Source organism: Urocitellus parryii, chromosome 7 (genome assembly GCF_045843805.1).
Source record: "Urocitellus parryii isolate mUroPar1 chromosome 7, mUroPar1.hap1, whole genome shotgun sequence".
Lineage (NCBI taxonomy): Eukaryota > Metazoa > Chordata > Mammalia > Rodentia > Sciuridae > Urocitellus > Urocitellus parryii.
This window is the reverse complement of record NC_135537.1, coordinates 148,173,222-148,198,872: the sequence shown is the minus strand read 5'-3', so window position 1 is coordinate 148,198,872 and position 25,651 is coordinate 148,173,222. Positions and strand designations below refer to the sequence as shown.

General features: G+C 37.6%; 1 protein-coding gene and 1 non-coding gene across 3 annotated transcripts in view; one reads left to right on the top strand and one right to left on the bottom strand.

Moving 5' to 3' along the window:
* Aatf (apoptosis antagonizing transcription factor) overlaps positions 1-25,651 on the top strand; it is a 111,726-nt gene that overhangs the window by 63,359 nt on the left and 22,716 nt on the right. The window contains exons 9-11 of one of the 2 annotated variants that reach the window (XM_026398013.2): positions 13,478-13,545; positions 15,287-15,367; positions 24,201-24,272. In XM_026398013.2, the coding sequence (XP_026253798.2) occupies positions 13,478-13,545; positions 15,287-15,367; positions 24,201-24,272 (221 nt within the window). The remainder of the gene's footprint in view (positions 1-13,477; positions 13,546-15,286; positions 15,368-24,200; positions 24,273-25,651) is intronic. The other variant, XR_013343944.1, reaches the window with a different exon arrangement.
* On the bottom strand, positions 9,469-9,541 carry Trnat-agu (transfer RNA threonine (anticodon AGU)). The gene has a single exon. It is a non-coding gene; the product is annotated as a tRNA-Thr (tRNA).

The window sequence follows — 25,651 nt, the reverse complement described above, 5'->3', positions numbered from 1 at the left end:
AGAAATGAACCCAGGGCCTCCCACATGCTAGGCAAGTACTCTATCACTGAGCCATAACTCCAGCCCTTTCAAATTATTTTTTAAAAAGAAGGGAGTATTCCACTGTGTCAGATGCATCAGATAGACCAAGTAAGACGAGGATTAAGAGAATTGGCTTCGGTTTTAGCAGTTTGGAAGTCATTGGTGACCTTGATGAGGCATTTTGGTAGAGTGGCGGGTGAGTTCAAGAGAGAATAGAAAGAAATACCTTGGAAACAGTAAGTGTAGGCACCTTTTAAGGAGATTTGCTACAAAGAGAATAGAGAATTAGGATATCAGGTAGAAGAAGAAGTAAGGGTTGGAGACAAAGTTTTATTTTCAAGATAGTAGATGTCTTTTGTATGCTGATGGAAAGGATCCCAGTAGAGAGGGAAAAATAGATATTGTAAGAAAGAGGTGAAAATTGCTGATAAGTTCACAAGTAGATAGGGATTGGTCTGATGGACAGGAGGGAAGGCAGAGCGTGTGAGTAGGGTAGCAAGTAGATAAGGGCTGTGAGCCTGGGAAAGCTCTTGTCTGAGTACCCTGTTTTATTTTTATTTTATTTTTTATGACTTAAGCCAAGAGTGAGATGTAGGAGAATCTGGAGGCTTGAGAAGAGGAAGGGAAAGTTTCCTCTGAGAAGGGGAGAATGAAAAGACTATGAAAATATAGACCCATCAGGTAGCACTAAAGGCCCATGTAGTGTTAGTGGTAATGACTTTAAGGCAAGTGAGACCATGTTCATAGTCTTATCTTTTTCTGTAGCCATATTCAGCTTCATGGGTACAGATATGGAGATTTAATTTGGTTTGGAGTTTTTTTTGTTTTTTTGTTTTTTTTAAACAGTACAGGTATATAATCCCCTCTGCAATTCTGAAATCAAAAGAGTTCTGAAAACTCAGTTTCTCATTTGTTTGGTGAGTTTGACAGCACTTGATCTGAATGGTTGTGAAGCTATTTATAGACTTTGTCCCATTTAGTGGGACTGTGCCTGTGGTTTTTTTTGTTTGTTTGTTTGTTTGTTTTGTTTTACCTTTATTTTTGTTTGCTCGTTTATTTATTTATTTATTTATTCATTCATTCATTTATTTATTTTAATGTGCTGAGGATCGAATCCTGCGCCTCAACTGGGTAGAGATTGCACTCTACCACTAAGCCTCAACCCTAGCTCCCTGTGCCTGTATTTTGCTGCACAAATGTTGGGGTGCTATCCCAGACTCCTGGGGCATTTATAATATATACCCTATATTCCCATCCTAAAATTCTAAAAATCAAGACACATCCATTCTCAAGGGTTTGTGGATCTGTTTGACAAAGCTGGACAGCCTTAAGGGATTTGAGGATGTGTATGAGAAATGATTATCCTGAGGGACTACAGAATCTCATTCACCTAGAAAGGGAGAAAGTAAGCACATGAAGAGAAGATGAGGGATGTTGGAAAGGTGGCAGGATCAATGGACTATTGATCTTGGTGGGGCTGAAGAATTATTGGCATGTAAATGCTAGTTGGAGGATGCTGGTAAGGTAGGGAGAGTTTGTTTCAGCTGGGCTTTTAATCCTTAATGGGTATAGTTACAGAATACAAGTTAGTACTACCTTTTCAGTATCTTACTTGTGAATCCTCTGGTTCAGAGTGAATGGTTTATTCTTTCAACACAACATGCTGTGTTGTGTCATTACTTTTAATGACACATCTCTAGCCAGTGCTTTGGTGCTCATCTATAGTCCCAGCAACTCTGGAGGCTGAGGCAGGAGGTTCACAAGCTTGAGGCCAGCCCCAGAAATTTATCAACAACCTATCTCAAAATAAAAAGTAAAAAGGGTCAGGGATGCAGCTACACACCTAGCACATTTTGTACATTGTTGCTTTTAGGATAGATGAGAGTAACTTAATACAGTCACTTAGTTCTTATAAAATTATTTTTATTTGTAGGAAAAAGAAAGGAAAAACACATTCACAGGAAGTTCCATAGCATTTGAATTGCTTACTGCTTACTCTGTCTTTACACATCAAGGCTTAATACCAAAAATGATTTACTTAACTTCTAGTTAATAATTAGGTGTTGGAAGACACTATATACTATGCCTAATGGAATATACGTGATCTGATGAGAAACTTTTCTGTTTTGACTAATAAATTTTAACCCAAATGGCCAAGCTTAGTGAAATATTATGGCCTTTGAAATATTTTAGGATTTGTTCTAAGAACATTGTTACTTCATTCAGTGAATGAATTTATTGTCCTACCAAATCATAGGCCTTACTTCTAGCTTGAGCAGAGGCGTGACGCAACACTGAATCAAAAACTAGAAAAACCCATGGAATCTTTGAGGACCCTGGGCAGAGCTGGCTTGACTTGTTCAGTGGTAGCCTCTGGCTATATATTCTCTTATATTAATAATCAAAGGTGAATTATTGTAACTAAGTGTTAAGATGCTTCCACAAGTCCAGTGACTGGGCAGTCTGGACAACTGAGTGAAATTCTTCCTCAAGATTAAAAAAAAAAAAATGGGGGTGTAGCTAAGTGATAGAGCTCTTGCCTAGCATGTGAGGCTCTGGGTTCAGTCCTCAGTACCAAAAGAAAAGGAAAAAGATCCTTCTGGAACTCTGTTCACTCATTTCCTTCTCCCGTATGTTATTATTGTAAGTTTTATACTTGCTCTTGGAAAAGTTAGATGCTTTTTATCCTTGTTTGCAAGTTTGACTACTTGACTCTTTGATTTTGGAAATATTGAATTATCACTGTATGTAAGGCAGTGGGTAGAATTCTGGCCAGGGTGTGAGAATTTAAGTGAGACCTGCTGCCCTCCCACAAGAAGCTTATAACAAAGCATTAGAGAGAACAAACATACATAGCCAGAATGCTTGGTGAGGGTGTATTAAAGAATTCAGAAGAGGGAGAAATTAATAATAGCATAGAGGAATTGGAGAAGGCTCCAGGGAAGGATGACTTTTTTGATCTAGGCCTTCAGAGAAGAATAGATGGAGTTGTAGATAGGCTGAGATGGAAGGAAGGTCTTCTAGACAGAGAGATTGTATTGTCAGTGGATGGTAGAGGAAGCCAGGTATGGTGGCACATGCCTGCAGTCCCAGTTTACTCAGGAAGCTGAGGCAGGAGGATTGGAAGTTTGAGGTCAGTGTTGGCAACTTAGTGAGGCCCTGAGCAACTTAGTGAGACTCCGTGTCAAAATAGAAGATAAAAATGGTTGGGGATGTAGCTCCGTGGTTAAGTGCCTCTGGGTTCAATCCCCAGTACTGGAGGAGGAGGAGGAGGAGGAAGAGGAAGAAGAAGAAGAAGAAGAAGAAGAAGAAGAGGGGGGGAGGGGGAGGTCATGGAAAGAAAAAAGCAATCAATTCAAATAGAATAAATGATAAGGGGGAGCACTTTTGCTCCATTTTATCATGAATTAGTCTGGAAGAACTTAGTATCTTCCAAACTAATATTTACATCTTTTCATTATGCCTAATGGAATATATGGGATCTGATGAGAAACTTTTCTGTTTTGACTAATAAATTTTAACCCAAATGGCCAAGCTTAGTGAAATATTATGGCCTTTGAAATATTTTAGGATTTGTTCTAAGAAAGAACTTAGTATCTTCCAACCTAATGTTTACATCTTTTCATTCTGCTTTTCTCTCATTTCACTTTTATTTGTTACCTACTTTTGGACATCATGAGAAAGAAAAAACAATTATACATGTTGATTGTTAGCAACTGTGGTGACTTAGCTGTGGAAGGTTGAATTTTTTTCCCTCAAATAGAGTTTAGGAATTATCTATGAGTATTATTATTTGATGTTGACAGTACTTTTATGTATTGAATACTTACATTTTGCTAAGTGTTTTACTTTCATCATATTTTTAATTCCCAAAGCAACTTTCTGTGCTACAATTTTAAAAATAAGGAATCTGAGTTTGAGAGAGGTCAGATATCTTGTCTCAGCGCTGAAGTTAAAAACCCAGGTATTTACAATTACATTGAACTGTATGGCACACACATTCACATCAATGAAAGCTCCTTAGAAAGATCTTAGAAAATGGGAAGATTCAAGAAAGCTATTTCCTAGATAAAAGTTATTTAGATAGCAAACATTGTAACAAAATTAATTTAGACCTTCATTACAAAGGTATCAGATATCTTTCTTGCAGTAAAAGGTCTGACCCAAAGAGACTGCAGAAAAGGTCGGGGTATTGGGGGTTTGACGAAGCATCAAAGATCTATAACCAATTTTCTTTTCCTGAGAAGAACAACTTTTTTCTTTGGAATACAAGATTCAAGAGATCGTATAGATCTACAATATTTTTTAATGGTAAAGAGGTGGGAAATATTTTGAGACTTTTAAATGGTTTTTTGTTTTTAATTCAGGTACACTTGGAATGGTTAAAGAAAATCATAGAATTTGGAGGGAAATGGAGGGAAATGGATGGCATTAGAGCAGATTATGCTAAGTGAAGCTAGTCAATCTTTAAAAAACAAATACCAAATGACTCCTTTGATATAAGGGGAGGAAACAAGGACAGGGTAGGGACGAAGAGCTTGAGAAGAAGATTTACATTAACAGGGTTGAGAGGTGGGAGGGAAAGGAAGTGAGAAGGGAAATCGCATGGAAATGGAAGGCGATCCTCAGGGTTATACAAAATGACATATAAGAGGAAAGGAGGGGTAAGACAAGACAATACAAATGGAAGAAATGATTTACAGTAGAAGGGGTAGAGAGAGAAAAGGGGAGGGGAGGGGAGGGGAGGGGAGGGGGGATAGTAGAGAATAGGACAGACAGCAGAATACATCAGACACTAGAAAGGCATTATGTCAATAAATGGAAGGGTAACTGATGTGATACAGCAATCTGTATACGGGGTAAAATTGGGAGTTCATAACCCACTTGAATCAAACTGTGAAATATGATGTATTAAGAACTATGTAACGTTTCGAACGACCAACAATAAAAAAAAAAAAAGTGGGGGTCATTGTAACTCACTTAAACCATCCAGGTTTGTCAAACCATCCTATGTGTTTTATTATGTAGGCCATCCACCTGTATAGTACAAGTGAGAAGGGGAGTAGTGTCTAAGGAAGAGTGGCAATGACAAAAACTTATCTAAAAGAATTTAACTAAAACAGGTAGGTTCCTCAGTTGTTTATATAGATAGTGGAACTCTGGGTCAGTCATGAGATTATTCAGTGTGATTCCTTTTGTTGAAATACAATGAAGAATGATGTGGGTATAAATGATAAACTAGAAGTCAGACATTTTTTCCCAGAAGGATTTCCCGCTCTGTGCAGGTACTTACTGAGCTCCTTCAGTGGGCCACGCAGGGCCAGGATGGTGAGCACAGTCAGCTAGAGACTCTATTCTCTGTGAAGGCACCCTCAGCTAGTAGAGAAAATAGATACTAATCAAGTCATCTGCTAATGTAAATTAAGTACAACAGAGATAGTGCGTGTGGGGAGGGGGCATGGTTAAAAATGTTTCCCTGAGGAAAAGATGGTTAAGCTGAGAATTAACTAGTGAGTACAGAAGAAGGAGGAGGTAATGTTGCTTCTGGAAACCTGTTCTAGGTGGTGCATGCTCAAAAAGAGCCCCATGGCAGGAGTGAGCACTGGGCATTTCAAGTATAGAAGGAAGTCTAATGGGCAAGTGGAAGGCTGCTGGGGCACAGACCTGGAAGTTTAGCTTAGAGTGGAGAGGTAGGTAAGGAACCAGGTAGTGTCCTGACACACTTGCATTTGAAGATAGTAGTCTAACTACAACAAGGAGAGCAAAATGGGGGAGGGACAAGAGGAAATGTGAGGAAATGATGACTCTAGCTCAGGTGAGAGCACATGTGCTTTGATCTCCATTGCTTTCCCTTTACACTGGGTTAACAGTTATGGAATGAATGAAGATGATGTTAGAACATAGGCAGTGGTAATAAGCAGATTCATGAATTCAAGAAGTCTAAAGGGTAAGTGATGACAGAGCTCATTAGGCATAGAGATCTTGAGACCTAGGACCACTCATTTCAGTAGAGTAATGGAAGCAGAAATATTAAGTGGTGGAGTTGAGTAGCGAATGGGCAATGTGGAAAGGAGAGGTCCCTACAGGTAGTGGTCATTTTAGGCCAACTTTATACCTTGACATGTACAGTGATTCTTTTTTTTTTTTTTAATATTTTTTAGTTTTAGGTGGATACAATATTTTATTTTTATGCCATGCTGAGGATTAAACCCAGTGCCTCACACATGCTAGGCGAGTGCTCTACCACTTGAGCCACAACCCCAACCCCATGTACAGTGTGATTCTTTCCTAGCTGTTTGAAATTATAATCTAAGCAGATTTATTTATTTATTTATTTTGTACTTCAAATGTGGTATATAAAAATTGCAAGTACTACTTTTAGGGATCATTTGAAAGACTAGTGAGCCCTGAAGGTGGAAAAAGGTGGTAAGTGGGAGGCAGAATCTGAATAGAATTCTTAGGGGGGAGAGAGGGGAAGCAGAAGGAAGAGTAATCCCAAACCTTGGGAGTCTGTCTTTGTATCCCAGTGAGGGAGGGGCTGGAATACACAGGAGAGGAGTTGGGAGTCTAAGGGCTATCTTAACCAAGTTAGAGAAAGGATTGCCTGAAGCTTTTAAAGATGTCTCAGACATCTGTAGCTGTGGACCCTGGAAGCTGGAGAAGTCAGAATTTATAACACTGAGTCACAAATTCAGAAAGCCAGGGACTATGTAGCCATAAAAGCAAGTATTTTAAAAATTACTTAGCTTTTCAACAAGGGTGCCAAGTTCAGGTGTACCTGTAGTCCCAGCTCCTTAGGAGGATCCCTTGAGCCCAGGAGCTCAAGGCTAGCCTGGGCAACATAGTGAGACCATATCTTAAACAAAAGAGTAGACTCCTCAGCAAATGTTGTAATTGGATATGACACATATAAGAATGACATTGGCCCCTACCTTTTGCCACACACGACAATTAAAATGGATCTTGGACCTATGTAGAAAGCTGTTAGGGAAAAACACAGGAGTAAATCTTCATAACCTGGGGTTAGGCAGTTGTTTCTTAGATACAATAGTAAAGGCATAAATGGCAGAAGAAAATATTGGGTTATAAAAAAACTAAAAAAAACTTCTGCTGCATGCTGGGTGGCACATTCCCATAATCTCAGCAATTCTCAATCCCAGTGACTCAGGATGCTGAGGCAGGAGGATTGAAAGTTCAAGGCCAGCCTGGGCAATTTAGCAAGACCCGTCTCAAAATAGAAACTAAAAAGGTCTGGGGATGTAGCTCAGGAAGAGCACTCCTGCGTTCAATTCTCTATAACATGAACATACACACACCTTCTGCTGCAAATGATATTAACCATCAAGAAAGTGAAAAGACACCACAGAATGGGATTTGATAAGGGACTGTTTTTTTTGTTTTTTTTGTTTTTTTTTTTTTTTTTTAGAGAGAGTGAGAGAGGAGAGAGAGAGAGAGAGAGAGAATTTTTAATATTTTTTTTTTTTAGTTCTCGGCGGACACAACATCTTTGTTGGTATGTGGTGCTGAGGATTGAACCCGGGCCGCACGCATGCCAGGCGAGCGCGCTACCGCTTGAGCCACATCCCCAGCCCAATAATAAGGGACTGTTATCCAGAATATATAAAGATTTCTTACAACTTGATAACAAAAAGACAATCCAATTTTTAGATGGGCAAAGGCTCTTAATAGATATTTCTCCAAAGAAAATATACGAATGGCTGGTAAGTATAGGAAGATGCTTTACATCATTAGCTGTCAGGAAAAATGCAAATCAAAACCACAGTGAGATACCACTTCACATTTAACGGGACAGCTATAAGTCAGTGTTTACACTGTTTTTACTAAGTAAATGTCCACAAGCAATGTACTGTCATTACATTTTCTTTTGTAAGTTTTTTACTGGAGCTTATAATGCTGATTTTTAAAAGGTATGCTTAGTTTTCTATATAGCTATTGTGGTTTTCCCCCTCATATACTCCACATTCCTCAAATATACAAAATAACTTGTCATTTTGTCCCTCCCTCCCACTTTGGCTGCTTGGAAACCTTACTCCAAAAGTTCTCTGGGCTCTTCCTTTCTGAAATGGTGGCTCTTGGCCTGGGCCATCTGTTCCTGTTGCCTTTGCCTCTTCCCTGAGTTAGACCTGTTGTCTAACATCTCATGTTTTTTTCTTTCTTGCTGTGCACTCCCATTTACTGAAGTGTATCCTCCTGTGAAGGAATGTGTGGAAAGTAAACTGAACCTTTGTGTATGAAGATATCTTTCTGTAATTCCCTCTATAGGTGGTTAATGATTTGGCTATGTATGAAAGTTGAGGTTGGAAATCATTTTCCTCAGAATTTTGAAGGCATTCCTTTGGTGTCCTTTGATATTTGTAGTTGCCATTGAGATGTATATCCCATTTTGATTTCCATTCCTTACTATGAAGGATAACTATACAGTTTATTATCAAAACTGGGACACTTATGGTACTAGTCTGACAAAATATTAGCACAGTGAGCATAAACCAGAACTCTCTGGGTAAATTGGGACATGTGGTCACCCTCTTTCTATGTGACCTATTTTTTTTTTTTTTTTTTTTTTTACTATTTCGGATCTTCTCTTTACCTGTGGTATTCTGAATTTCATGCTGATGCGTATTAGCAAAGACCCTTTTTCATGCTACAAGCCTGTCTTTGCAGGTTTGTTCCTATTCTTTAATTTTGGGAAGATTTTTTCATTATAATTTCATTAAAAAATTTCTCCCAACATTTGTTAGTCAGGTATTTGACTTTCTGGATTGTTATCTAAAATTTTCATTCTTCTTTTATAATGAGCAAGGTGATGTTATACTTTTGCCTTCTTATTTTATATGTGAGAGATTTTTCAGACACTTCTAGTTCTATTGAAATTTTAAAAAAATTATGTTTAATTTCTTGTTTTAGTCTCTTCTTAAAGCATCCTGTTTTTAGGGAAGTATATTCTCTCACTTCTGGGGATATCTTGTATGAGTTCTTGGCCTTCCCTTCCTGAGTCTTTTTTTTTTTTTTTTTTTTTTTTTTAAGATGATAGGAATTGGGCTGGGGATGTGGCTCAAGCGGTAGCGCGCTCGCCTGGCATGCGTGCGGCCCGGGTTCGATCCTCAGCACCACATACCAACAAGGATGTTGTGTCCGCCAAGAACTAAAAAATGGATATTAAAAGTTCTCTCTCGGGGCTGGGGATGTGGCTCACGCTGTAGCGCGCTCGCCTGGCATGTGCGCAGCACTGGGTTCGATCCTCAGCACCACATACAAATAAAGATGTTGTGTCCGCTGAAAACTAAAAAATAAATATTAAAAAATTCTCTCTAAAAAAAAAAATTCTCTCTCCTCTCTCACTCTCTCTTTAAAAAAAAAGATAGGAATTCTTTCTTATATATTTATTTTTTTAGTTTTAGGTGGATACAATATCTTTATTTTACATTTATGAGGTGCTGAGGTTCGAACTCAGGGCCTCATGCATACTAGGCAAGCACTCTACCACTGAGCCACAATCCCAACCCCCCCTTCCTCAGTCTTTCTCTTTCTTTTTCTTTCCCTCCATCTTCCTATTTTCCTTCTCTTCCTTCCTTCCTTTCCTTGTTTCTTTTGTTTTCTGCATTGCTTTCTTGAGTCCCTTTTTTCAATTTGTTTTGGTCTGTGTCTGAGGCTTTCCTCCAGTGGTGGTTATCGTTTACTGCCTGTTTATATTTAAGGCTAAGGTATTAAAAAGGGTTTTTTTTGAATCTCTGAAATCTGGGCATATCTTCTTGCTTCTTAAATATAATTATTCTGTGACCTACCCCATTGGTCATCATACCCTCAAATGTCAGAACTTGTGTCTTAGCCTGTTTGTGTTGCTATAACAAAATACTACAGACTGGGAAATTTATAAAATGAATAGAACTTTATTTTCTCACAGTTCTGGAGGCTGGGAGCCAAGAGGAAGACATCAACAGGTTTGGTTGTCTGGTGAGAGATATTATTTACTTCCAAGATGTGGCTTTTATGTTGACATCCACAGGAAGAATGCTGTATCCTCATGAGTTAGAAGGAGAAGGGCAAAATGGACAAACTTCCTTCCTCAAACCATTTTATAAGGGTACCAAATCCCATTCATGAGGGTAGAACCTTAAGGACTCCATCACCTCCCAAACACCCTTCCTCCCAATACTATTATATTGGGGATGAAGTTTCATACACATGAATTTTGGGGAATGCCATCAGATCATAGTAGCTTGGAAATATTTGGGGCAGGGAGGACAGCCATTTACCGTTTCCAGAAAACCTTTTTCTGGTTTCTACCTAGGAAATTATACAACTGAGTACTGGTATTCTATGAGTGGGAATAGGGAGGACAAAAGTTTCCAGAAGTTGGCATAGATCTTTTCACTTGTACCTCAACCCAGCTTTCTGTATTCCCACTCTAGAGCTTCTGTGATTTAATTTTCCACAAAATAAACTTCCTTTTCTTCCAGTAAGAGGATATGGTCCATGTAGTTAGTCACTTTTCTGTGTTAGAGAATGTATAATGGAGAAAATCCAAGTAGTTCTAGCAGCAGCATGATCACCACCACCACCCTATCTTCTGCTTCCTCCTCCTCCCTCCAGGATTCTGTGAACCTAAGTGACTCCACCGGTCTCTTTACTCCTCTGGTACTTGTGTAGTAATTACTTCTTACTCCTCTATCTCTTACTGCCTTGAAAATGTCTGTGAAAATGGGCTCTTAATACCTCTTCCATTTTATTCTTTTCTAATAATAAAATATATTATTTTATGCAGCTACTGTATTTTAGGGGGGTTGAAAAGGAGAAAAAATAACCTAATGTGCTTAGTCTGCCATTTTTAACTGGCTCTGGAATGTATGTTTTCTAGTCAGTATCATAATGTTGATAGATGCTCATTAGTACTATCAGTGCCATGACTGTTATATCTTTACTGAAACAGGAACCTCCAGTAACTATAATAGGAACTTGAATTTTAGTGGAAAAGTTTGTTCATGAAGTTGAACTCAGGAGCGAAATTAAATTATTGAGCCAATATCCCTAAAACTTCATTTCCTTACTTCCTGTATGCCCACCCACCTGCCTGCCTGCCTTCTATCTGCCTTCCCACCTCCCTCTGTCCCTCCCTTCTTCCTCTCTTCCTTCCTTCCCATTCTTCCTTGGTGTTAGGAATTGAATCCAGTGCCTCACACATGCTAGATAAACATCTCCAGCCCTAAAGCTTAATTTTTCAACAACTTTCTTGAAAGCAGCTTTCCTAATTAAATTAAATTCAGTGGTGATGATAGCTGTGGGAAATAGTAATAGCTGTGAGAATACTTGGTTTGATTGTTGTTTCTGTTTTCTCATTCCAACCTCAGACACAAAAGAATCTTCAGAAATTTTAGACTGAATAAACTGTACTGGCCAGAACGACGCATAATATCTTTTCAATCATCAATGACTGAAAAGCACTTGGGTAGTGAACTTGCAGCCCAGGATATGTGTAGTACCCAGAGTGCTTGAAAGTAACTGCTGGACCAAGTTGGTGTTTGAATGGAGGAGACCACTAAAGTGTAATAGATGCACTGCAGTTGTGTGTCTCCAATTCCCAACCTTTGTCAAGGGCATGTGGAACTCTCTTCCAGATGAGACCACCCCTGTTGTGCTGGAGTAGTCTTCCAGGAGCAGTGTGCTCCCCAGTGGCTGTGTCTGCTCCAGTCTCAAGGGATCAGGGATAATTAGGAAAACCAGGAATGGTGTTGTGATCTATTTTGTAGCAATGAAATGCCCTCATTATTGCCCCCTTTTCTTTTGTTTCTGTTCTTTTAATTATTATTAGCTGTGCTCCTCCCCCATTCTCTAGCCTTGCTCTTCACAGCATATTGACTGGGAATCAGAAGCCCATTTCTGCTCAGCCTTCAGGGCAGCTGTTTACACAGCAGCGATGTTACACAGGTTTACTGTGTCGTGTGTCTCTGTAACACTGGGTTTGGATCTTGTATTTAGCTGCCAGAAGTGACTGTGATGAAGTAGGAGAGATAAACTGATAGATTGGCTGCCAGAAAGATGTTGGGAATCAATCAGATAAACAGTGTAGAGAAATAGCTTGCTGTTTTCTAGTGATAATAAACCAGTGGCCTCTGGTCCCCACATTTTTAAACGTAATTGCTGTGGTAATAATGTCCAAAATAGGCAAATGAAAAACATCGCAGGAGGTTTTTTTAATTGCGATTGAGATATCCCTTTCCCTTTTGCAATAAAGATTCATCTTATGGAAGTGAATATTTTTATAAATTTATTTCTTGAGGCCTACTTACATAAACAAATAAAAACTAGAAAGTGAACTACTTTCATAGGAATTTATTTCTTCTTCACCATCCTACCCCGGCTTCAGCTGTTTAATTTGGTGAAATATCTGGTTTGCTGCCATGCCTTACCTGCAAAATAATTGCCTACTTTTGTGAAGAAACATGTTTTAAAGCCAAACTTGTATTATTGATAGATGATCAACAGGAACTAGTTTATTTTAGCATGCTACCTTAGATTTTTCTAAAATTTTTGTTGCTATTTCTCTGAATATAACACTTATATAGGAAAAGTGATATCTAGATTCATTATTATAACTTAAAATTCTTCTCCTTTAATGTTTAACCTGAAAATCAATTTCTTCTCTTCACCCAGTACTTTAAGATCCTATACAAAGTCTTAAATCTGCTTGAAGGTGTAGCTTCAGACTTAAGTGGGATGCAGTGGAGTACCCAGTATTAATAGGAGAGTAGGAGAGTAATTCAGGATTCCTGTGGAGTTACTTGTGCAGGAAGAGAGACTGGCCCTCTGTGTTGTACTTGCCGTGTATCCAAATGACTTTGTTTTGGTTCCTTAAAATTTTTGTGGCTGTGAATGTGTAGGCATCATGTCTGGTTGAGTTATCTGAAAGCCAGCGTGGTAGAGGAGCAGCAAGAGGATGAAGTCCATGCTCTTAATTATTTATGGTCAGGGCTTTTGCTTGAGGAAGATCATCCTGACAGAGGTTCTAGTTCAGAAATAAACCATGCACAGCTGTGCTGTTGGTGGGAAGCTGATGTATTTTCCTTTTTGCCACACAGCCCTTCCGATCTGACCTTTTAAAGATTCTCTCCTTTGATATTAATGGGGTGGGCAAAACTAATCATAAAAACAATGAAGGGAATGTTGCACACTCATTGATCCATTTGAAATGAACTATAGTACAATAAGTCTTCCAAATGGACTTCTGTTCTCAGCTCTTGCTATCACCACCATTTAAAGATATATAAATATGAAAGGGTTAATGAGAATTCAGTCATGCTCTTGCCACTGGGTTGTCCCTTATTGATTGTAGTTTTTGAGCTGTCACTGTGCCATTCACAATTCCTTCTATGCCCTTTTAAAGTCAGTTGGTTCTGGGAGATGATAAATATAAATCAGTTGCTTTTCCTTTTTTTCCTAGCTCCTTCGAGAACTCATAGAACGAAAGACCAGCTCCTTGGATCCCAATGATCAGGTGGCCATGGGAAGGTAATTTAGATATGGGTTTTTACTCATGCAAGCAGCCTAAATAATAGTTCTTCCGTTGAGTCCCCTTAATTCTGCCTCTGAAGCAGTGATTGGTCATGTAATGATCAAAGTTTAAGCAAGATAATAAGACCTAGAAAAACAAAGTGACAAATTGTTTATCCTTATTGCCTTAAGTACAATTTGAAAAGAGATCATGAAACACCTATGTGTTTGTTTTAGTCTTTCTTTTTCAAAGTCTTTCTTACGATCTTTGCTCTAGGGTTTGGATTGTGATTGTATCCATATCAATCTACTGACCAGTGGATAAAAAGCAGCCACTAAACATGTGCTCTCAGCTGTCAGAATGTGGCACTGTGCACAACAGGTTCCTTTCTCAGAGTCGAATCTGCTTTGTTAGTCTGCCCTAATTTAGACCTTCAGTAAAAGCTTTAGCACAATTAGAAATGGAACATGGCAGCATTACCCAGATGTCAGGGTAGAATGTAAAGTAGTGAAGGAAGGCTCTTGTGTGTACGCTTCATCCCGTGGTTGGAAAATAAAAAGGGCATTTAGAGTGCTACCTAATGAATAGTATACATTTAAATAGCCATGAGCCATAATTTGCAAAAGCATGAAAGGAAACAAAAGCTGCAAGTGCCAGAATGGGATTCTGGGCAGAGCAGCATTTTGAGAAAGCAATGAAAAATTTGTGTTGATGAAATAATTTTATTTGAGTAGAATATTATTTGAATTTTAGGGTAGGAGGTTGTTGATATTTCTTATATCTCCAGAATGTTAGAGAGGGCTGTTCACCATAAATTTCATGTGATAGAGCAAATTGCATTTAAGTGATGATTATATTGTACATTTATCTGACTTTACAATAAAATAGATTATGGTAATTAAGATTATATTAAGATTACAGTAATTGGATTTCCCTAGATTTTTTTTTCCAATGTTGAGTTTTCATTGTGTAAATCAGGTAAGATGACTAGCTGCTGCTACTGTGTCTCCCCCCACCCCACCTTCCTCCTTCTCCTCCTTCTCTTCTTCCTCTTGGAGCAGTTTGTGAAGATTTTCTTAACCTGGTATCCCTTATTTGAAAAATTAATTTCTGCTTATCTAAAATGACTGCAGAATATATGAATCTTTTTTGGATCCTATCCAGACAAACCAACTGGAAAACTGAGATAGTTTGGGAAATTTGAAGACTGACTGAATATTTGATAGTAATATTATTGTAACTCTTTTTTAAGGTATGATAATGGTATTGTGGTGGGGGAAAAGGGTCCTTATCTTTTATCAATATGTACTCAAATATTTATAGATGAAATTAAAACTAAATGACTAAAACTAGCATCAGTAGTACATAGGAAAATTAGACTTAAAGAGTTCATGTGTTCAAACCAACCAACAGCTGCATCGAGAGAACATGTCACACAGCTGAGGCATTAGAGGACAACACAGGCAGCTACACTCAGTTTGATGGGTTTTCCTGCAGACTGGTAGATTTAGTGCTTGTCACAGCAGCTTCAGACACTAAGGAGCATTGTTAACCAAATTTGCTGTAGAATTTCCCAGCTGCCATTTATGTTTTACCATTGCACAAATCCTCTTCAATTGATTAGTCACTTTGGCTCCAGACTATCTTGAGGAATTTGATGATTTCTGCAGGGTTGTTAGTGAGAAAAATTTCAATTTGTCAATACGTATAACTATTTCTGTTAGTGATGATGCATAACATTGCTTGTGAATTTCCCAGGCAGTGGCTTGCAATCCAGAAGCTACGAAGCAAAATCCACAAGAAAGTAGACAGGAAAGCCAGCAAAGGAAGGAAACTTCGGTGAGTTGCTTTTTTGAGAAAATGTGAACATATGTTGTGTCTTCTTTTTAAGGATCAGAAAAATAACAAATGATATTTGAGGAATTTTGTGACTCAGTTTTTCTTACTCTAAAATGGAAATATAGCTTGACTTTTTTGTTCTACTGTTGTGAATGGATGTGTAAAATAATAACTGCAACTCAGTGGCAGAGCACTTGCCTAGTACAGGTGAGGCACTGGGTTGAATCCTTAGCACCACATAAAAATAAATAAAATAAAGTTATTGTCTCTGCTACAACTAAAAAAAAATTTTTTTAAAATAATATCTGTATTTCTGAAAAGAAATAATAAGAAAACAAAGGCAACATAGTTTAAATTATTTTAGTTTTAAAAAGAAATAAATGAAGGCTTCAGAGAACGTTTACATTTCTTACCTCACTTAAATGGATGTGTTTAAGTGAGGTAAGAAATGTAATTTTTAATGAGATACTGATTGATTGATTGAATGGTACCAGGGATTAAACCCAGGGGTACTTTATCACCGAGCCATATCTCTAGTCCCCACCACCACCTTTATTTTGATATAGGGTCTTGCTAAGTTGTTTAGGGCCTCACTAAATTGCTGAGGTTGTCTTAGAACTTGGAATCCTCCTCCCTCAGCCTTGTGAGCCCCTGGAATTACAGGTATGTGCCAGAAAAAAATTGTTTTCAAAGGGCTGGGAGTATCTCAGAAGCAGAACTCTGCTGGTTCAGTGCCCAGTGTCACACACACAAAACAAAGAAGGAGCAAGAACAGGAATTGACACTGCTACACTTTGACTTATATCCCTAGTAATTGTGTGTGTGTGTGTGCGCGCGTGCGCGCACGCGTGTGTAATACAACGTCATCACACAGAGCCTCGGTGTCAGAGAAACCACTTGTAATTCAGGTGCACACACAAAAAAATCTTAAACTTGTTTCATTAGGATGGTTTTAAGCATATAGTCAATCCCACATCCTTATTAGAGTCCTGCCTGTTGTTAAATTTTCTTTAGACAAATGTGAATCTGTCTTGTTTTTAAAGATCTGAGTAGATTTTGCAGCCACTTTGTTTTAGCATTTAACAAAACTCATCAGTACATGCTTATTTTTCTTTGCAGAAGTGCGAAGTTGCTTTTCATTATGTATTGATTTAGAGTTACTTTTCTTAAATCTCAAGTTAAATTGGTATAATTTGTTTTAACTTTTTTTATATGTTGAAATTTCCAGTTCTTCATTCTTTTCATGCACTGTGCAATGGTTAACAGCATGTTCTCAGAGGCAGACTGCCTGAGTCTGAATCCCAGCTTTGACAGTGACAAACAGTTCCTTTGGGCAATACCCTTGAAGTTTCTGCACTAGTTTCTTCATCTGTAAGAGGGGTGTGCAGAACCAGCCCTGTAGGTTTGTTATGAGTATCTTGTTGTACTAAAAATAGGCACTAAGGTTTCCTACCTGATTTCTTTAGCTCTTGTGAAGTTAACATGGTGCATCAATAGCTGTTCAGCTTGGTGTGTCTGTGGGGAAATGATTACTGGAAGATCTTCTTCAGCTGCCATTTTGTTCTGCCTCCTTCCAAAAAGGTTATCTTGCTGGGAGGATTAAATGATGAGTGTATGTGCAGCTCACAGAATAGTACAGGTACATAGTAAGCTGTACATAAGTACTCATTGCCATTATTGTCATTATTCCAGAGCTGAGTCAGTGTCTTGCCCTAGTGTTCATTTACTTGCTTCAGCACATGCTGCTTCTGTTCCTTTCTTCTCTTCCTTCCCCACCTAGGATTTTAGGAAGAATGTTACCAACAGTGACAAGGCTGATTGTCACTTCGTTCTTTACTGGGATCAGGTTTTTTTCCAATCCTGTGCTTTTAAAACTACAGCCCCATGAGGTCATAAATGTTCCCTAGAGAGAGGGGCTAAGGGTTTTAAATTGGGAGAGTTGGGTTCAAACCCTGGCTCTGCCTGGCTTTTTTACTTTGGTTGCTCTTTGTTCTCTGGGCCTGTTTTCATTTACTAAGTGGAAATAATATTCCCTACTTTATAGATTTGGTGTGGGAATTAAGTGAAATAATGTGTAAATGTCTGGTATACAGTAGGCATTCAATTGCTAGTTTCTTTGGTTCTCTTGTGTTTATTTGTTGACATTTCTTTTGCAAAAGAATTGAGAGGGAAAAAATGCCTTTTCAACAATATTGCATTGTTTTGAATTTTATACGTATTGGGGCAAGTTGCTATATTGTGTACTCTTTGAGGAGAAGGATGTGCTACTTTGTTCTTTAATTCCAGTCTTATCTATGAATAGTGCCTTGTTAGCCAACCAGAAAGTATTTTTGGATGATTATGATAGGAAAATTAAAATGCTCATCAGGTAATGAGAAATGGCTTTAATTTAAACATTATGTAGAGTAAGAAATCTGGGGCTGACAGTGTTGCTCAGTGGTAGAATGCATGCTAAATATGCCCAAGTTCCTGAGTTTGACCCCCAGCACTGCAAGAGATGAATATTGAAGATGCCAGCACTTTTCTGTGTGGCAAATAACTTAGGAGAACAAGAGTCTGTTGTTTCCCAAATAAATACATTTATCAAAATTGTTATTTATCAGATTGAAAGGGAAACCAGATTTTTCTTTTAATAGAAATTGCTTTATTATATTAATTTATGAAAATAACCTTGTTAAATTATTCAGTAGAGTTATGTTTCAATGCAATTACATGTCTCTGTTTTTGAGCATTTTGGTCATGTTTTTTTTTGTTGTTTTTTTTTTAAAGAGAGAGAGAGAGGAGAGAGAATTTTAATATTTATTTTTAGTTTTTGGCGGACACAACATCGTTGTTTGTATGTGGTGCTGAGGATCGAATCTGGGCCGCTCGCATGCCAGGCGAGCGCGCTACCCCTTGAGCCACATCCCCAACCCTTAGTCATGGTTTAAATCCCCACATCCACATGATATCCAGAGGCATTAAAATCTTATTCTGGGGCTGGGGCTGTAGTTCAGCGGCAGAACACTTGCCTACTGAGGCACTGGTGCGATCCTTAGCACCACGTAAAAATAAATAAAGGCATTCTGTCCATCTGCAACTTCAAAAAATTTAAAAAAAAAAATCTTATTCTGGCAACTGACAGGCAAGAAGGAGACAGACATTCTATTTATCAAGGCTATACAACAGACACTAGTATGGCAGTATGTAAAAAAGTGGATGTGGAACCGATGTGAATCTGCAATATGTATACGGGGTAAAAATGGGAGTTCATAATCTGCTTGAATCAAATGTATGAAATATGATATGTCAAGAGCTTTGTAATGTTTTGAACAACTAATAATTTTAAGAAAAGGCTAACCATTATAATATAAGGAATGGTTTTATTGTTCTTCAGGTCTAGGGACTGTAATAGTGCCTATCTTCTGAAGACGATGGTAGATTGTTGTAGATGGTGAAACCCTAGAGACAGTCCTGCCTGACACCCAAGAGAACAGAGACTGCTCAGGAAAACTCTGTAAGATTCAACTTGCATGCTGAGACTTGAGAGGCTTGTAAGAGATAGTTCAGTAAACGGGGAAATCATTTACAAAAATCATTTGCAGGGCTGGGGTTGTGGCTCAGTGGTAGAGTGCTCGCCTAGCATGCACAAGGCACTGGGTTCAATTCTCAGCACCACATAAATGTAAAGTAAAGATATTGTGTCCACCTAAAACTTAAGAATTAATATTTATTTTAAAAAATCATTTGCAGAGAGTGGTGGACAATCATTTGGGAAACTGAAATTAATTTGTTTTGGCTGAGACTTAATATAGAATATGGGAGAATGGCCAGAGATGAGGCTATATGTGTAGATGAGTGCTAGATCATGGAGAATTTTGGATTTTATATTGTATATTGTATATTTTGTAGACTGAAAGATTTTAGGCAGAGGAATATTGTCATCACTCTTGAATTTTAAACAGTTTTGGGGTTTTCATAGAAATGGACTAGAAATTTCTAAGGGCAAGGACTGGAAGGAATAAGAGACGATGGACTGAGATGAATAATGCAGATGAGTAATTTGTACTTAAGAGGTCAAAGAAAGTGAGAAAGTTAGAATGGTTTCCAAAGTTTTAAAGTGTCCTAGATAGATTTTTGTATTTTTCACTGAAGTATTTATTCTACAGAGAGGAATTCAGTTTTGTTTGTTTTTTTTTTTTTTTTTTTTTTTTGAGGGTAAGAATGGATTCAGTTTCAGAATATGTTACATTTGACACAGTCTTTTAGAACTCTAAGTTTTCAGATGGAATATTGAGTCAGGAGAAGGATGTAGGTATTTATTAGTTTATAAGTTCAGAAACAGTTTAATTGTGGAATATGACAAGAATCTAGAGGAACAAGAATAAAACCCTGAGGAATGTCAGCAGACATGAAACAGAGGAAGAAGATTCTATAAAAGCGTGCTGAGGAAGAGTGGTCATCCCTGTTCACCTGCCTCTCCCTCTGACTGTGAATGTGAGGGATATAGTCAGAATCAGAGAGGAATCCTTACTGAGAGCAATAGTGATTACTAACACTTAGACACCTTCTCACTACCAGGCACTGCTGAGCTGTTTATATACAGAAGCCAAAAGAATACAGGCTCTGGAGCCAAACTGACTGGGTTTGAAATCCAACTAATTCCATTTTCTATCTTTGAGACCTTGAGCAAGTGACTTTACATCTCTGTGCTTCAATCTCCTCATCTATGAAATGAGTATAATAATTGAAGTCACATCTCACAGGGTTGTTATGCAGATTAAATGAGCTAATTCATGTAAAGTGCTTAGAGAAGATAAGTAACTTACCCAGCGTTACAGGGCTAGTAAGTAGCAAACTGGGATTTGAACTAATTGGTCTGATTCCAGAGCCTGTGCTGCTAACCTCTGGTTGTTAAGTTGTTGCACAGACAGGACCAACTGGCCTATGCAGGCACCAAAATAACCTTCTGGTTACCTTAACATCCTGTCCTAAAGGATTAAACTAAGTGGGTCAGGCTAAATGAGAATATTGTAAGTAATTCTCTTAAGTGAGACTTCAAGAACAGGTAGGGCGTGCCAGCTGTCCTCACTGATATTAGGTCCACCATTGAATAAGTTGTTCTTTGTTTATGATAGTGTTAGAAGGATAAGATCTCCAGAAAAGTTATAGCAAAGATTAATGTTATCTTGTGGAAACTGTTTAAATGGTAATATGCAATTATGTAGCCTAGTTAGACTAGACATGGTACTTGCTAGCTGAGAAATATTTGGGGCTTGGAAAATGGTTGTAATTATTAATTATCAGTATTTTACTCAGCATTATATATGGGGATTTAATCGTAAGTCATAAAGTAAATGTATTAAACTCTTGGGCCTTTAATAATAAGATGTCAAGGCCTGGAGGTATAGCTCAGTGGTACAGCAAGTGCCTAGTGTGTGTGAGACCCTGTGTGTGATCCTAGCAACACACATATGCAAGAAGTTTTATTGTGTCGGTCTGTTCTTCCACAACAAAATTATGTTTTCTTAGCATGGTTGATAAAAGGTGTTCTAATACCAAAATATGCACCCATCCTCAACAGCACTGAGAACAGATGAAATGCTATTACATAAGTACACATTACAAAATTGTCTTTAATCTGACACTTCTTTTTTTAAAAAAAAATATTTATTTTTTAATTGTAGGTGGACACAATAGCTTTATTTTTATGTGATGCTGAGGATCCAACCCAGCGCCTCACACGTGCTAGGCGAGACTCCACCACTTGAGCCACAACCCCAGCCCCTAATCTGATTACTTCTTAAAACCTGTCCTTCATCATGTAATTAATAGTTCTTAAATATATTGTGTTTTGAGTGTAAAGGTATTCTAGAGTAACACAATCCAGCAAAAATATGTATACATAACTTTAAATGTTCTAATTGCCTCTTTAAAAAAGTAAAAAGAAACAGGTGAACTTAATTTTAATAGTATAGTTCATTTAACCCAGTGTTATCAAAAATATGATTTAAATAATTTATGATTTTAGATGTTATTAATAATATGCATCACACCATTTTTTTTGTCTGAGATTTTCAAAATCTGGTGTTTGTCATAAAATTTTAGTGTATCTCAATTCAGATTAACTACAGCTCAGATGCTCAGTAGCCATATATGATTAGTGGTGACATGACAGTATTTGACAGTAACCAGAGAGTAGTCCGTGACTTTATCCAGAAAGCATATTAAACCTGTCTTTGGACATAGCTGAGAGTACGTATTATTTTTTCAGATGGACATAAAATTTTGGTGAAGCCCAAGGATGTCATATTTACCAATGTCATATTTATTTTTTTGCTATGATAAGCATTGAACCCAGGGCCTCCTGCATGCTAGCCAAGTGCCCCACCTGTGAGCTACATCCTCACTTTACACATACGTGTGTGTGTGTGTGTGTGTGTGTGTAGAGAGAGAGAGAGAGTGAGTTTCTTTTTTGAGAGGTTTTCTTTTTGTATTGGGGATTGAATTGTCCACTGAGTCACATCCCCAGCCCTATTTTGTATTTTATTTAGAGACAGGGTCTCACTGACTTGTTTAGCGCCTTGCTTTTGCTGAGGCTGACTTTGAACTCGCCATCCTCCTGTCTGAGCCTCCCAAGGTGCTAGGATTACAGGCGTGCGCTAATGCACCCAGCTATTTTTGAGTTTTTTTCAGGCAGAGTCTTGTGAGGTTCTTCAATAAGGTTCATTGAATTCAAATGAACCTCTCAACTCTGCCTCATGTTTAAGCTCGAACTAGAGGCACAAGCCACCACATAACTGCTGAAAAATTTATTTAATTAACAGCGTTTATGCTTTATTTAAATTAAAAGGTTATATAAGTATTTATGGTCTCATACATTGACACAACCTTTGGAAGGTCATTTTGGCTGTCTTTTAATTTTACATATACATACATTTTAATTCAGCAGTTTCACGTCTCAAAATTTATTTCATAGAAGTACATGATCTAACATACAATAATTTATGTTTAAGACTCTTCATTTTGGCATTGTTTAATGTTTTTAAAAGAGCAGAGGCTAGGTAGTCGTGGTGGTGCATGCCAGTGACTAGGGAGACTAAGGCAGGAGAATCGTAAGTTCAAGGACAGCCTCAGCAACTTAGTGAAGACCTGTCTCAAAATAAAAAAAAGGCAGGGAATATGCCTTAGTGGTAAAGTGCCCCTGGATTCCTCCTGGAGGGAGGAAGGGACAGCCCATCAACAGGAGGATGAATAAGTTATATTATACTCTGAAACTATGAAAAAAGAGAGGAATGTGATATATGGTTTTGTGGGATGTAATACTGAAAGTGCTACAACCAAAGTAACATTTTTAATTATTTTAAATTATTAAAATAATTATTTCTTCAGGATAGAATTATAGGAAACCTTTCAGGTCTCTATACATTTCCATATTTGGAGTCTTGGTATTATAAGAATTACATATTACTTTTTTAGTATATATAAATTTGTAAAACTAGAGAATAACTTAAGAGTTTTTGGTGTATTTCCCTTATAAAAAGTGAAAAATTGGAAACAATTTAAATGTTCAGAAACATGATGGTACTTCCACTTCTGGAATTGTATGCAGCCATTCAGGGGACAATGCTAAGTGGGGGGAAAAAAAAGATTATGAAAGTGTGTGTATGCGCACGCATGTGTATAAAAGGATCTGTATGTAAAACAAACACAACTAACGATATCAACAATTGTCTACAGGTGGAGGAAGTGTGCATTTTTCCCCTAAATTTTCTATAATGAATTTATACTTTTTCTATTCTCTTAGATTGAGCAAAATTTTAACACTATTTGTTTTTCTGGCAGTAATAGGGATTGAACTAGGGAGCCTTTGTTAAAAGCATTACTTGAGAAATGAAATTTGGAAATCTTAGTTTTGAGTGGTACAGTATAGGATTGAATTATTTGGTATGTGTTAAAATGTTTCTGAAACTGTAAAACATTGTGCATGTGAAAATATTTATCATATTTTTGTTTATGGATACTGTTTGCCCAAGTAGAGGGGTTTTGGTTAGCTTTTTTTTTTTAATATATATGTATACATGTATTTATATAGTCATACAAGCCTCTTGCATTCTGATGAACAGTAAGAGTAACCTTACTGAATTTTCTTTGGTGTAATTTGATGGCATAAAGTCATACAGTCTCTTAGGCCTTTTTCTGTTGGTGGGAAATATAGGTAATAACTTAAATTTTCATAACACATCTGCTAAAGATCTTGAACTAAAACTTGTTCTGAACTCACTTGTGCTCCCTAATTTAAAGATGGGGAAATGAAAGACCCAGTGGAGCTAGTGCATGGAAATGATGGTGTTGAGTCTTAGGGGCCTTTTCTCACTCAGGGAACCAATACCAGTAGTGATGGCGCTGGTGAGGTTTGCCTTCAGGAGTTATCCCACTGCCTGTGCTGTTGCCAGCAGGTAACTTTAATGACGTGAGAAATGATTAAGATGTACTTAGAGGAGGAAAATGGGAGAGTCAAGTTGTCATTGACTTTTGTCTGGAATAATGTTTAAGAGTTTGTATATTGCTGAGAGGCACAAGTGTATCTGCTTTTTTAGAGCTGTGATATAAATGGATCTGTGCAGAACCATTGTCATTTACAATGAACTGTTATCAGACTTTTTTTCCTAAATCATTAAAGAAAAAGGGGAAAATATAGTTGTGCATGGCAAGTGCCTATGAATTTTTCCCTATTCCTCTCTGGAGCCAACTGCCCCTATAATCATTTCTGGAGTCTGTTAACTCACAGAATATGTTTCCTTTGCTAGGTTAATAGTTACTAATGTTGCTGCCTGTTTTCTGCTTTGTTTAGATTTCATGTCCTTAGCAAGCTCCTGAGCTTCATGGCACCTATTGACCATACTACAATGAATGATGATGCCAGGTAAGTAAGAGATTAATTATATGTCTCAAATGGCTTCATGACAGCCTGATATTGACCTGTTCTACAGCCTGTCACCCTCTTGTTTCTTCTTATCAGTTAACCATTTGTCATTGGCATCATAGGAAAGGTCCTTGTCACATCTCTTCACTCCCATAATTACTGTAAAGCCAAATCAAAAATTTCCATATACCTTAATGCTACCTCTGTTGGCTGTGTGTTTTTGCTGCTCAATTTTATTTTTTAGTTTTTGGTTCTGGGAATTGAACTCAGGGCCACTTGACCGCTGAGCCACATACCCAGCCCTATTTTGTATGTTATCTAGAGACATCGTCTCAATGAATTTCTTAGTGCCTCGCTTTTTGCTGAGGCTAGCTTTGAACTCTCAATCCTCCTGCCTCAGCCTCCCAAGCTGCTCCCAAGCTACAGGCGTGCACCATTGAGTCGGGCTAGGTTTTATTTTTAATTTTAGTCCACCTGCCTAGGGCATCTGAGCTCTTTTCTAGGCTAGAGGGTCATGATAGCACATGTGCATGCTGTATACATTGGGGGTTTTATGTGTATGCTCTTTAGAGTGGCTCTAGAGATTGCTATAGAGATGTGCATCTGTTGTGTTTATTGAGACTTCTTTTTATTTATTTTTTATTTTTAACTTGTTCTAATTATGAAATAGTGACAGTAGAATGCATTTTGACACATTATACACAAATGGAATATAACATCTTCCTCTGGCTGTACATGGTGCAAAGTCACACCTGTAGTATAATCATCAATGTATATAGGATCATAATGTCCTTCTCATTCCACGATCTTTTCCAAAGTTTTGAGGATTATAAGGGTTTTTACAAAAGAAGTAGGTACATGCTTATTTTATAAAGTGAAACAATCAAAACACATACAGGAAAATATAGAACTTATAATTCAGAAGTAACCTTTTTTGGTAATTTTTAAAAAAAAATAATTTCTATGTATAATATGTCAAAATACACTCTACTGTCATGCATATCTAAAAAGAACAAATAAAGAATAATTTCTTCTAAATTTATTAATTGCATTCTACCATAATACAAGGCTTCCCCTTTTTCCACATTTATGTACCATTTATTGATTCATTTTTAGCAATATGGATTTATTCTTTCCAGTTTTATTCAATGAGTTATATTTATTTTGATGCTAAAATTGCCCCAGATTAATCGAAGTTCTTTAAGTTGCCTTGTGCCTTTTGATGTATCCCCAATCATTCTTTGAGTACGTCCTTTCTGTCTGATACAAGATGTTCAAAGTTTATCTTATTGCTTTCCCTGCACCAATCCTGGAATCTTTCTCCAAGGACCCCTTTCCCCCACTTTTTTTTTTCAGTGGATAATGGTTTTTAGAAGCCA